Source organism: Halyomorpha halys, unplaced genomic scaffold (assembly GCF_000696795.3).
Source record: "Halyomorpha halys isolate HHAL.00 unplaced genomic scaffold, Hhal_1.1 Scaffold1139.1, whole genome shotgun sequence".
Classification (NCBI taxonomy): domain Eukaryota; kingdom Metazoa; phylum Arthropoda; class Insecta; order Hemiptera; family Pentatomidae; genus Halyomorpha; species Halyomorpha halys.
In genome coordinates, this window is record NW_027109584.1 from 53000 (window position 1) to 65513 (window position 12514).

Consider the following 12514-nt stretch of genomic DNA (forward strand, 5'->3'; position numbering starts at 1 on the left):
TGTAATTATTCTTAGGGGACATATGTCCCAGAATAAAGTTATTTTTTTTCATTTTCATTTTTCATTTTCAATATAAATAAATTTTTATTTATTTATATTGTGTGCATGAGTATAGTAACAGTACGTTAATTAAATTGACTCATTATCGTCGCTATTCTACATTAAGTCTCATAATTTAAGTATTATAATCTGAGTTCGATTCTCACAGGGTTGCACCAAAATGTATACGTACATGTATACCTGTTCATGTCTTACTCCAGGTATCCCAAATGTATGTTGAATTTTTATTTAAAATTAGTGTGAAACAAGAGGGGTTGAATTGTGACACATTTTGTGTTCAGAACAACATTGATATATATTTTCTTAAATCAAGTAATAGTCCCTGGAGGAGCAGATCGTGTTAGTGTGTTAATTTAAGTGATTGATTATGTTATATTTGAACAAATCTTTGTGTCTCATTCACCAGGGGCTGTGGCGTGGTAGTAGGTGCAAGTCAGGTCCTGGCTTGCATGCCATGGTAGACAATATCAGGCTGCACTGCAGTCGCGGCCTCTTTGGGGTCTTCCGGTGTACGAGGAGGCATAAAAAAATGAGACCTCTGACCCCGACTATATATAAAATCTAAAAGCACTGGAAAATTCGGATTATGTAAATCCGACAATCGTATTAAATGAGTTTAAGTATATAAACATTTGTAAAAACTTAAGTCACTTTCTTTAAAGTAGACAAAAAAAGTTTAGGAAAAACAAAGTCTTGATTTTTGTAGGATATTTTTTGCTTGCTAATGACTCTAGTTCACAAAATAAACTTATAACTCTTTACAATGTTATCCAAATCTAACATAATTATACCTGTTGGAAAGCTGAATTTCCGCTGTTTCTAGCCATGTAATATCTTATAGATTTTATGCATATTTATTTAAGGATTCTAAAAACTGACTTCATTCGGCCTACTTTATGAGAAGCGATTTTTCAATCACAAAAATTGCAGTAACTTCAATACTACACCGCTAATCTACTTGAAACTTAAAAAGGGCTTAGGACCTTCTAAACTACATGGAATAATTAGAGCCGGGGATATAAAAAAAAAATGTTTAAGAAAGTTTTCATTATTCAAAACTGCTTTTTCTTCCATTTGAAGGCATAAAATCTAAAAGATATTAACATGGCTTGAAAGAGCAGTGTTTACACCGGGACCTGCTCGTGCTATACTTCAGGTATCTCGAGTGTATTTTAAAGTGATAATTAAAATTAGTGTGGAAAATGGGCGTTTAAATTTGTGAGACTTTCTGCTCATTAACATGCATATATTTTCTTAAAACCAAATAATTAATTCCCTGGAGGGGCAGATGGTGTTAGTCTAAATTAGCTTGATTATATAAGAAATTAGTATGATACTATCAGACAGAGCATTGGGGTCTCATAGGACTAATGGAAATTATGTGCTTATCTGATGTGTGACGTCTTCTAGTCACTTTCCTCGTCAAGGTATGCGATAGGCGATATGGTGAAAACCATGTGTCGTCGCCTAGTGTGAGAAGAGACGGTTGCTTCTCCCTCAGAGTCTGGCCAGCGTGTCCTGGACTCTGGCGTGATGGTAAGGGCAGGCCAGGTCCTAGCTTGCATGGTGCCTAGGCTGGAGTAGCATTGCAGTCGCAGCGTCTTCAGGGTCTTCCGGTGTCCGCGGCTAGGGGGGAATCAGAAAATGAGACCCCCGACCCCGACTTTATATAAATTCAAAAAAGAGCCGAAAAATTCGGATTACTTAAATCCGACAAGCAGAAATTCAGCTTTCCAGCAGCTATAGTTATGTTGGATTTGGATAGTATAGTAAGGAGTTTATTTTGTGAACAAGGGACATCGGCAGAAAAAATATATCCTTCCAAAATCATGCCCAAAAATTTTTAAATTTTTATTTTTATAAAAATTTGTATTAGGGGCTTCAAAAGACACTAAAATCAAATCTGACTTTGTTTTTTCTAAACATAATTTTTTTTATCTACTTTACAGGAGATGACTTAAGATATTTGTAATTTTTTACCCTTTTTAACTCATTTAATGCTAAAAATAATCTTTTGATCTTATTCTACAAAAAAACAAACAAACTAATTGGTATATATCTTATACCAATTAATTATAATGGGGTTGAAGTATACTCGTCCCCATCATGCCCCTGGACGTCCTTATAGCACTATACTGCTGATAGTAGTGTGGTGGATACTGAATGTATGCACCGTTGTTCCAAGGCAGCCCATTGTTACAGCAGTACTATGAGCTGTGCAAATTTCAACTGCCACCATGAAAGTACTTTTTTGGAACACTAGTGGGCATACAGAAGCAAAGTTTACCGAGCTCCAGCAGCATATTAAAAAGAATGTTGACATTTATACATTAGCTGCAGCTGATAGCATTGTGGAGTTCCAACATGATGGCTACCAGAACTATGTCCTCCCAGAAGCCGCCAGTGCTCTTCAGGGATTATGGTAGCAGCCTAGTCAAACCTAACTATGCAATTCTCAGTAAGGAAGCAGATGTGCAACATTGAGAAACTTGAAGTGGTTGAACTAAAAGTTTGGAAAGGAAGTTCATACTGACGTCACTTTTTTGTGTACAACCCTTCTCTGACCTGGCTTGAGGACACATGGGATCGTCACTGTATGTTGCTTGGTGACTGGAATGCTCCATCTACCAGATGGGATTATAGCCACACAGGATCTGTGGGAAAAACTTGATAGAATTTTATTGACGATAATCTGGTAGAGTTCCTTGGAAATGGAATGTGTCTATATGTTTGTGGTGGCAAGATTATTAACGTCTTCAGTGGCAATAGTTGACGTTAGCAAAGAGACTGTTTGAAGAAGAAAAGTGAAACTAGTTTAACTTCTAATCGGAATACTGCACGTTTCCTATGAAAATACTTCACAGCAGCAAACAACTTTATACCGAAGACAAAAACTAAGGAACCGAAAACAACTGGGATCACAATTTGTTCACTTGAGGGAGAGCACAATCTGCTCAATAATAACTTTTCCTGGAGTGAGATAGATTTTGCCCTCTATTACACAAACAAGGGAAAAAGCGCTGGTCCGGATGAACTTCTGCCAGAATCCCTGATAAGCCTGGGTCCCACTGCCAACCATAGAATAACAACCTTTCTCAACCTGATGTGGCAAAAGCACTCCTGAAAACTAGAGAAAGGCTGAAATTGTACCTATTCTTAAAAAAAAGCAAACCTGCAGATGACCCATCAAGTTACTGGCCAATTGCATTTACGAGTGTCTTTTCAAAGATACATGAGAGGTTGGTGCTGGGGTGCCTCCAACAGTACCTACTAAAACTGCAGGGCTTCGAAAGAACTGGATCACTATGGAGCAAGTGTTATGTTTAACTCGGCAAATTAAGGATGGTTTCCATCACAAGCAGAGTACTCTGGCTGTATTTGTAGATTTTTGGCCATCTTTTGATTGGTTTAATCGGAAGTTACTGGTCCAGAAACTATTTAACATGGGACTGCGAGGTCAACTATTTGCCTCACTCATTTCTTGCACAAAGATTCATCAGAGTGCGTTACCAGGATGAAACCTCATCTATTCAACAAACCCAAAATGGTGTACCACAGGAATCAGTGTTAAGCCCGACACTCTTCAATATAATGATTGATTATGTGATTTCTGCAGTGTCCTTGATTTCAGGAGTCCGTGCATTATTATATGAGGATGACTTGGTCATTTGGGCAACATCAAACAACATCACTGCCTTCAAGTTGGCCTTGAGTGTTGTACTGACGCATCTTTCAAACTGGGCATCGCAAAAGTCATGTCCAGTGGTCAACCTGAAGTATGCCATTGTCACCGCTCTTGGTAAAATCAATGGAGGGCACCTCTTAGGGTGTAGCAATGCTGTCCAGTTCTTGCCCCCTCATTCTCCTCTACTCCTTTCCTCTGCTCTTTCAGTGATAGCGCTTCGGGCCATTTCTTTCGCCATATCCATAATGATTAGAAAAAGCAGCTGTGGTTGGCTAGCCCCTAATCGTGTAAGTCCATCTGTCTCCTCATTCCCATGTATATGCTGAAATTCATTGCATTACCAATACTTTAAGTATTTCTCTTTTACTTTCTATAGTTTTCCAGCTTATGAGAATTCCAGCATTAGCCAAGGTATGTCCAGACGCTATTGCCTGCAGTGCTGCCCTGGAACCCAACAGCAGAACTATCTTCTTTTCGCTGGTATGAGTAAGCTTTTCTAAAGCCAAAGTAATAGCAGCTACCTCTCCATCAAAATTGGTTGTGTTTGCTCCAGCTGGTGCTGACAGTTGAAATAGGCTGCTTTTGACACCTGCACCCACATTTTTATTTGCCCTTGTAGCTGACCCATCGGTATATATATATGGATCCATTCTGGCTCAGGGAATCGCTCGGCTATAGTGGCCAATGCCACAGTCCTTAGTTCGCTGGGGTCATGGATTTGTTGATGGGAATTATTAGATCCAGCACTATAGCATATGGACACGTCCAAACGCTTTGTTTACTCAAGTCAGGCAGAGGCCCTCTTATCTTAAAGTTCAGTCCTAGGCTTGTGATAATGGATTTCCTTTTAGGGACTCGATCTCTGCTTGCAGTTTTTTCTCAGAATATGATATTATTATTATTATTATTTTATGCGATCAATATCCATTTAATTGAGGTGGCTTATCTACTGTTTATAGTCTATATAAAATGCTATCTGTGTGCTCTATGTGTTGTTTATTATAAATGTTCTGTTTTCACCAGTACTCAATTTTATATTTAATGATATTGTTTTGTTTGTATGATTTTCAATTTTTTTATTTGTTCTTTTTCAGGAAAAGAATTTAGAGGTCATTGATAATTTTGAGATATTTTACAATAAAGGAATTGTAAGTATTAATTTATATTTGTAGGTATTGCATAAAATATGGATGACCTAAGGTGGTGTAATTTAAAATATATGTTTAATAATTGATCTTGGATGCAACTTCGAGAAAGATAAGCAAACAATGAAATTCACACAAACCAAGAGATTTTTCATTGTTATGCACCAGAGCAACTTTACAAACTTTATATCAGTCACAGTAATTCTCTTACTTTGATTAAATTTTCCAGGTGCAAATAAATTCATTTATATTGTTTAGTCATCGGAATTCTCTTATAAATCTTTAGTTTGACCATATATTTTATGCAGTACTTTATTTTTTTTTAAAACCTTGAAGTGTTCCTTTTAGGTGGGTTTACACCAGAGGTAACTTTGCTATTAACGTTATTTGTTAACATGTAACATTTTTCAAAAATTTGCTTTGGAAAATGTCTATTGCTTTTACTAATTACTTTTGATTTCATTTACTACCATACGTAGAGTTAAGGTGAAGAGGAAATTTGGCGACTCAACCTTTGCAGTTGGTTCAGACCTTAGGCAGGGTGACCCATTAGCCCCATTTTTTTTTAATATTGTTCTAGAGACAATCGTGAGAAGGGCAGGACTAGATAATAGAGGAAAAATATTTCATAGGATGACTCAACGGCTTGCATATGCAAATGATGAAGTGATTGCAAGACGATCACTTCAAGCAATGAAGGATACATTCTGTAGGTTGGAAGATGAGGCATGAAAAATGGGGATCTGTGTTAACGAAGACAAAACTAAAGTTCTTATTTTAAGGAAGAAGAAACCCATAAATCCGCTACAGCACTATGTCGTTTGAAATCAATCCCTTAAAACAGTATCCAACTTTGTCTACCTTGAGTCTAAAATTAATGATCCATAAAGAAGATGAAGAAATAGTGGCTAGAATAATAGCTGCCGATAGAGCTTAATTTTCTCTTGCGGGCCTTCTGAAATTGAGCTGTGCATCCAAGTTTAGACTATACAAGACAATTATTTGACCTGTTGCTATGTATGTGTGTGATACATGGGCACTTACTAAGGCATCTGCAGAACTCATAGATCATTTTGAAAGGAAAGTCCTTAGACGAATAGTAGGGCATAAATAGGAGGAAGGAGCTCTCTGCATAAGAACAAACAAGAAGATCTAATTATTGTACGGCGGTTTAGCCATTTCCCATTTTGCACAAGTGCAGCTTATGAAATGGTCGGGACATGTCCTGATGATGGATAAAACAAGGACAGCAAGCAGGCTTGATAATGGGAAGCCAGAAGGAATTAGATTTATGGAAAGACCGAAGGCAAGATCGATGAATGAGGTAAAAGAAGATCTTAGGAATAGTTGAGTATCAGGTGCTCAACCAACAGAGATGAGTGGGCAAAGGCTATTGAGCAGGCGAAGGACTGCTACCTGCATCTGTTTTGCCACTGATGAATGAAATCATTTAATGACAAGGATTTTCTGCCTCTGATGTTGCAAGAAAATCCTTGAATTTTATTACTTTTAGGCATAAAAGACCATAAATACTTAAAATTTCTCTTTGTTCTAACATATTCCTCTATATAGCTATGTTTCTGAAATCTTCACTGACTGTATTTTGTTTTATCCTAGTTTATTTTGGGATCTGTCATCAGCATCCACTAATGTTATATTTATGAGGAGAAGATAGTCGGGGTGCTGTCAGTAATGATATACAAATTAGTTTCACCTATTTGTGTATCATTACTGACTGCACCCCCCTGACCATCTTATATTCATATTAAATTTACAGTAAACAATTAACATCTTATAATGTTATATTTAATTGAGTAGCTTCTGCAGTGGAATCTAACAAGAACAAATCATAAGCATTCCCTATAATAGATCTTAAGTTAAACTTTGTATGGTACTAATTACAGTTGACTCTCCCCTATCTGGAATAATATAGGCAGGGCTGATCCAGTTATTAGAATTTTTCGGTTATAGAAGAGTGAGTTGGATATGTATGAAATAAAAAAAAAAATTGGATTAATTTTAAATATTTACATTTATTTATTTTATATATTTATGATAAACATCACAATTTTAGTGTAAATTATTTTTCAAAAGTTGTTTGATTTTTTTCACCAATCTTTCAACAACTGTGATGTCCCACCAGTGGTTTGGTTGGTTGTTTCGAAAATAAGGCGTAAAACCTGCCGATCATCAATGGTTGTATTTTGTTCATGCATAAATGCATTTATATATTTAGTTTTCAAGTATAAAAAGTAAAAAGGTGAATAATAATAATAAAAATAAAATAATTTAAAAAAAAGTTGATGAAATAAGAAAAACCAAAGTAAGATAAATAATATACATTAAGTAATTACAGGAAACCCTTGTTTTGTTAAAAATGATATAACCTTATTTAGATATTTTTTGTCATTTCCAAGAGCTGCTGAAAAATTTGGATATATAATCAAATAACCAATCTTCTGATGTAAAAACACAATCTTCGAAGATATGGGTAATTGTCAATCTTTCACAACACTTTAGGCCTCTGGGTGGATCTTCTTTAGTAATTAAGTGGAGGTGTATGAGCCTTGTGTGCCTTATTCTCAGCTGCGTCAATACAACTTCTTGTCTGTGATTGCTGCGACTGGAGCTGCTTCAAGGTTTAACTTATCTCTTTTTAGCCTTCAATTTATTTAGCAGGTTGTTGTCTCACAAGATCTGCCATTATTGGAATAAGGTTTAAGTGGTTGTGTGAGTTTTGATGCTGTCAAAGAAGCTTTAACGCATCCTGGAAGAGTAAGCATTTCCTTAGCTGCCCTATCAACCATTTCATTGCTTTTAATGCCTACATGACCAAGTGACCAGATAAATTGTGTCAGTTTGCCAACATCACTCAAAATTATTAAAATCCCTAAACTCCAATGAAGTTCAGAATGGTCTGGATACATGTTATTCAAGGCTTTGAGGACACTAAGTGAGTCTGAAATGGTAACTATCTTTTCGACTGGTGAGTTATTGTGGCATCGCAGTGCCATTGTGATTGCATTAATCTCTGCAGTATATACACTACAAAGCTGATGTAATTTCTGTTTCTGAGTTGTAGTTGGAGTTACAAAGGTGGTGTTTGATTTAGATCCATCAGTAAGTATTAACAAGTGATTGGGGTAGGGACTGGATAATTTTATGGTATTTTTCTTTATAATCTTCTGGTGGTGTGTTCTCTACATTTTTGACAGTTGAAGGTTTGATTTGGGTTTTTTTTAGGTCCAAAGGAGCACTTAATTTTCTATTTCAGTTAGTTTGATTTGCTTTAGTTTTTCTATTGCGAAAACCATTCTCTCTGACAGTGGCAAGGTAGGATTCCTTTTTTGTTGAATCCTTGTATAAAAATCTATTTATGGGCGGGTGTATGTTTTGTGGGTATAACTTTGTTATATACGAGAGTAAGTCAATTATTATCCGCAATATAGTTATAAAATGTTATTGTAATCAAATAGGAAACTTACAATTACATCATTTTTCGACATAGTCCTCTTTCTTTTCAACGCACTTGGTCCATCATTGTACAAGCTTCATGATACACTCATAAAAAAAAGTTTTCAGTTGAGCTTCGAGCCAGGGCGCCCCTTAATGCCTCTTTGAGTGGACCAAACTAGTGATAGTCAGAAGGGACCAGATTGGGATTATGTGGAGGATGAGCCAGTACTTCAAAATTGAGTTTCTGGAGCGTTTCAGTAGTGTGGGCAGCAGTATGCGGACGGGGGATTGTCGTGCAACAACACAACACCTTTTGACAGCAATCCTTGGCGTTTGTTTCAAATTGCAGGCTTTAGCTTGGCAGTAAGCATCTCATTGTAACGTGCACTGTTTGTTGTTGTGCCCCTTTCCTCATAATGTTCCAGTACTGGACCTTATGAGTCTTAAAAAACTGTAAGCATCAGTATTCCTGCGGTCGGTTGGGTCTTAAACTTTTTCTTGCACGGTGAATTTGTATGTTTCCATTTCATACTCTGCCATTTACTCTCTGACTCCTAATGATGGATTACAGCACTACAGTAATAATGAAATTAACCTAGCAGCTTGAAACTTGCATAGACATTACAACAAATAAACAAAGCATGTGCCATCAACGCAAAACGACAATGCTGCCACAATAAACAAAAATGTAACTAAATTGCAGATAAATATTGACTTACCCTCGTAGTTAGCGGCCAGCTTTTGGCTTCTGAACAACAGTGGTAGTGGTTGCACTGATTTGACATACAGATTAACAGTTGGACTTGTCCTGAAGGCTCTTGTAGGGAGAGGTATTGTTATGTGATGTACAGAGTCAAGCTTAGCTAGAATATTTGCACGAGTGGAGCCGAGAGCCATACCACCAGAAGATTATAAAGAAAAATATCATAAAATTATCTGGTCCCTACCCCAATCACTTGTTAATATTTACTTATGGATCTAAATCAAACATATCCACAGCATCCACCTTTGTAACTCCAACTACAACTCACAAACAGAAATTACATTAGCATTGCAGTGTATATACTGCAGAGATTAATGCAATCACAATGGCACTGCGATGCCACAATTACTCGCCAGTTGAAAAGGTAGTTATCATTTCAGTCAGTACTAACACAAAAGAAACCTGTCTGCCAAGATAGTGCTGTGCTGCAAGTTGAATTTTGGAATGCGTCTGCAGAACACGTTCCAAAATTCAACTTTAAAAACTCAAAAATGCCGTTTTTTCATAACTCTTGGTTTTGACTCATATACAATTAGGGTTAGCACTGACACAACATAAACCTGTCTGCCGAGCTTGTGCTGTACTGCCTGTTGTGCAGACACGTTCTAAAATTCAACTTTGGGAACTCAAAAAATGCAGTTATTTCATACCTCTTGGTTTTTGATTCATATAAAATTAGGGTTAGTACTGACACAAAATAAACCTGTCTTCCAAGCTTTTGCTGTGCTGCGTGTTGTGCAGACGCATTCCAAAATTCAACTTTAGGAACTCAAAAAATGCAGTTATTTCATACATCTTAATTTTTGACTCATATGAAACCAGGGTTAGTTCTGGCATAAAATTAACTTGTCTGCTAAGCTTCTGCTGTGCCGCGTGTTGTGCAGACGCGTTCCCAAATTCAACTTTAAAAACTATAAAAATTGAATTATTTCAAACCTCTTTGTTTTTGACTCATATGAAACTTGGCTTAGTACTGACATAAAATTAACTTGTCTGCTAAGCTTCTGCTGTGCCACGTGTTGTGCAGACGCATTGTGAACTCAAAAAATGCAGTTATATCATACCTCTTGGTTTTTGACTCATGAAACTAAGGTTAGTACTGACACAAAAGAAACCTGTCTGCCTAGCTTCTAACTTGTCTTCTTTTTTATTTATTGAATTTTTTATCCATCTGAAATTAGTTTACTCGAGTTATTACTAACACTAAAGTAACCTGTCTACCAAGCTTGTGCTGATGAAAAAAAAATTCTACTTTAAAACTTTGTGTTATATCCGGCAAGATGAATGATAATGAAATTCATTATTACTCATTTGGGCATGAAAAGAAGGAGATGGAAAAAAGAATAAGATATATTTCTTAGTTAAATTTATTTTATTGATAATAGCGATTGTTAATATTATAATACAAAAATCTAAAGTTTAAAAAGTAGTGGTTGGTAAATATGTACAAAATGTTGCTAACTTCTTTTATTCTTCTTGTTTAACCTAAAATTAAGCTGATGCAGGTATTTTTTAGATAACCTCTTTAGACTTATCAGACTCTTTATTTGAAGACTTCTGCTCATCGTCCTTTCCAACATCCTTACATTATTTCTCTTTAGCATTAGCTAAAATATCCAAGTGAAATCCAAGAAATACATTTCCCATGATACCACATAGGTTTGTGAAGGCCTTTTTCTTATTTCAAAATTTCTATCCAAAAATTTCTGCTTGCAAAGAAAGGGGATTAAGAGTGGTGAAGATTACTCAATGTTGCTGGGATGAATATATATCATTTTATTTTTTCTAAAGGAACCCACTTGCAAGGGAGGGTTGAAGATGCTTTCATACCATTCATTTTCATAAACGGCTGTCTTGTAATTTCTTTATAATCTTATGGCTGATAAAAAAAAAATTTAGGTTTTAATTCATTGATATTTGTACATCTCTTTCATCTACATATGGAATATCTAATAGTTTCTGAAATATAGCTGCCATAAGCAAAATGTTGATTTCTCGTTTATCAAACTAAAAGAAAAACGAGAAATTGACATTTTGTGAATATATTTTGCAAATATCTTAAAAACTACTATTCTTATGAAAAAATTAATTCTAACTTTCTGTTTAGTATGTTTAACAAGCTTTAATTTGATTCCTAACAGACATTTTTTGATTATATTTTGCAAATATCATGAAAACTATTACTCGTACAAAAAAACTAATAACCTTTTGTGTAGTTTATTTAACTAGCTTCAATTTGATTCCTAACCACAAGTTATTTATATGAAAAACGTTTAAAAAGTATTTGTTGGTAAATATTGATATTTAAAAAACTTTTTACTTATTAAACTATTCTTTATTTACATTATTAAATCATTCAATAAAATTTAATTATTATCTACTTCTTATTATTATATTTTTTCTACTAATGGTGTTTGTTACTAAAGTAACTTTCATATATAAGTGCTAAACCAACAATAATTGAATTTATCAATCAAACGACCACATACAAACCACCTTATTGGATGAAACTTGAGGTTTTTCTACAAATTTCAGATTGGTAAAAAATTTTATAAATAAAAAAAGAAAATATAAATAACTAACCTAAAATAATTCTAATTTCGAGTTTCAAAAGTTGAATTTTGGAACGCGCAGCTCAGAAGAAGCTTGGCAGACAGGTTTTTTTTGTGTCAGTATTAACCCTAGTTTAAAATGGGTTAAAAACCAAGAGGTATGAAATAACTGCATTTTTTTTATTTTTTGTTATTATTTTATTTTTTATTTGTTATGTTGATAGTTTACATTAATTAATTCGAAAATTGGGGTGAAATAACTTCTTTTTTTTCACAGGCTCGTGCACTAGGATGTCTTTTGCTCTGTACATTATTGTGAAATTGTCAACGAAGAGCATTAATTTAATTCCACGTGGTAGATTTAATCCTAGATCATTGATAGCTAAGGCGAACAGAGTTGTACTTAATGCACACCCTTGCGACACTCCACTCATCTGCTCACATTGCCTTGAAAATGATTTTCCGATTTGGATTCAAAAAGAGCGACATTATAGAAATTATTGAATAAATTTAGGAAAATTACCTCAAGTGAATATAGTTTGTTCATAATAGTGAATTTATTCGTTTTATCAAAGGCTTTGTGCATATCAAAATAAACAGCAATTGCTAACTCCTTTTGTACAAAGGGATACTGTAATTCAGTTTCCATTTGAACCATGTGATCCACAGTTGATCTCCCTTTGTGAAATCCACATTGAAAGTTTTGGATTAGTTACTTTTCTAAGATTCATGTGCACCTCTTGCTCACCATTTGCTCTATTGTATTACTATGCAACTGATTAGAAAAATTGGTCGGTAGCTGGATTTCAGTGGATAGATGACATTTATTTTGTCTTTTTTCCAAATTCGGAAC

At 35.1% G+C, this 12514-nt stretch overlaps 1 protein-coding gene across 2 annotated transcripts in view; it reads left to right on the top strand.

The window, feature by feature from the left end:
• Nucleotides 1-12514, top strand: part of LOC106688480 (tetratricopeptide repeat protein 5) — an 86110-nt gene that overhangs the window by 44687 nt on the left and 28909 nt on the right. For both annotated transcript variants that reach the window (XM_067047764.1, XM_067047765.1), the window contains exon 5: nucleotides 4840-4893. In XM_067047764.1, the coding sequence (XP_066903865.1) occupies nucleotides 4840-4893 (54 nt within the window). The remainder of the gene's footprint in view (nucleotides 1-4839; nucleotides 4894-12514) is intronic.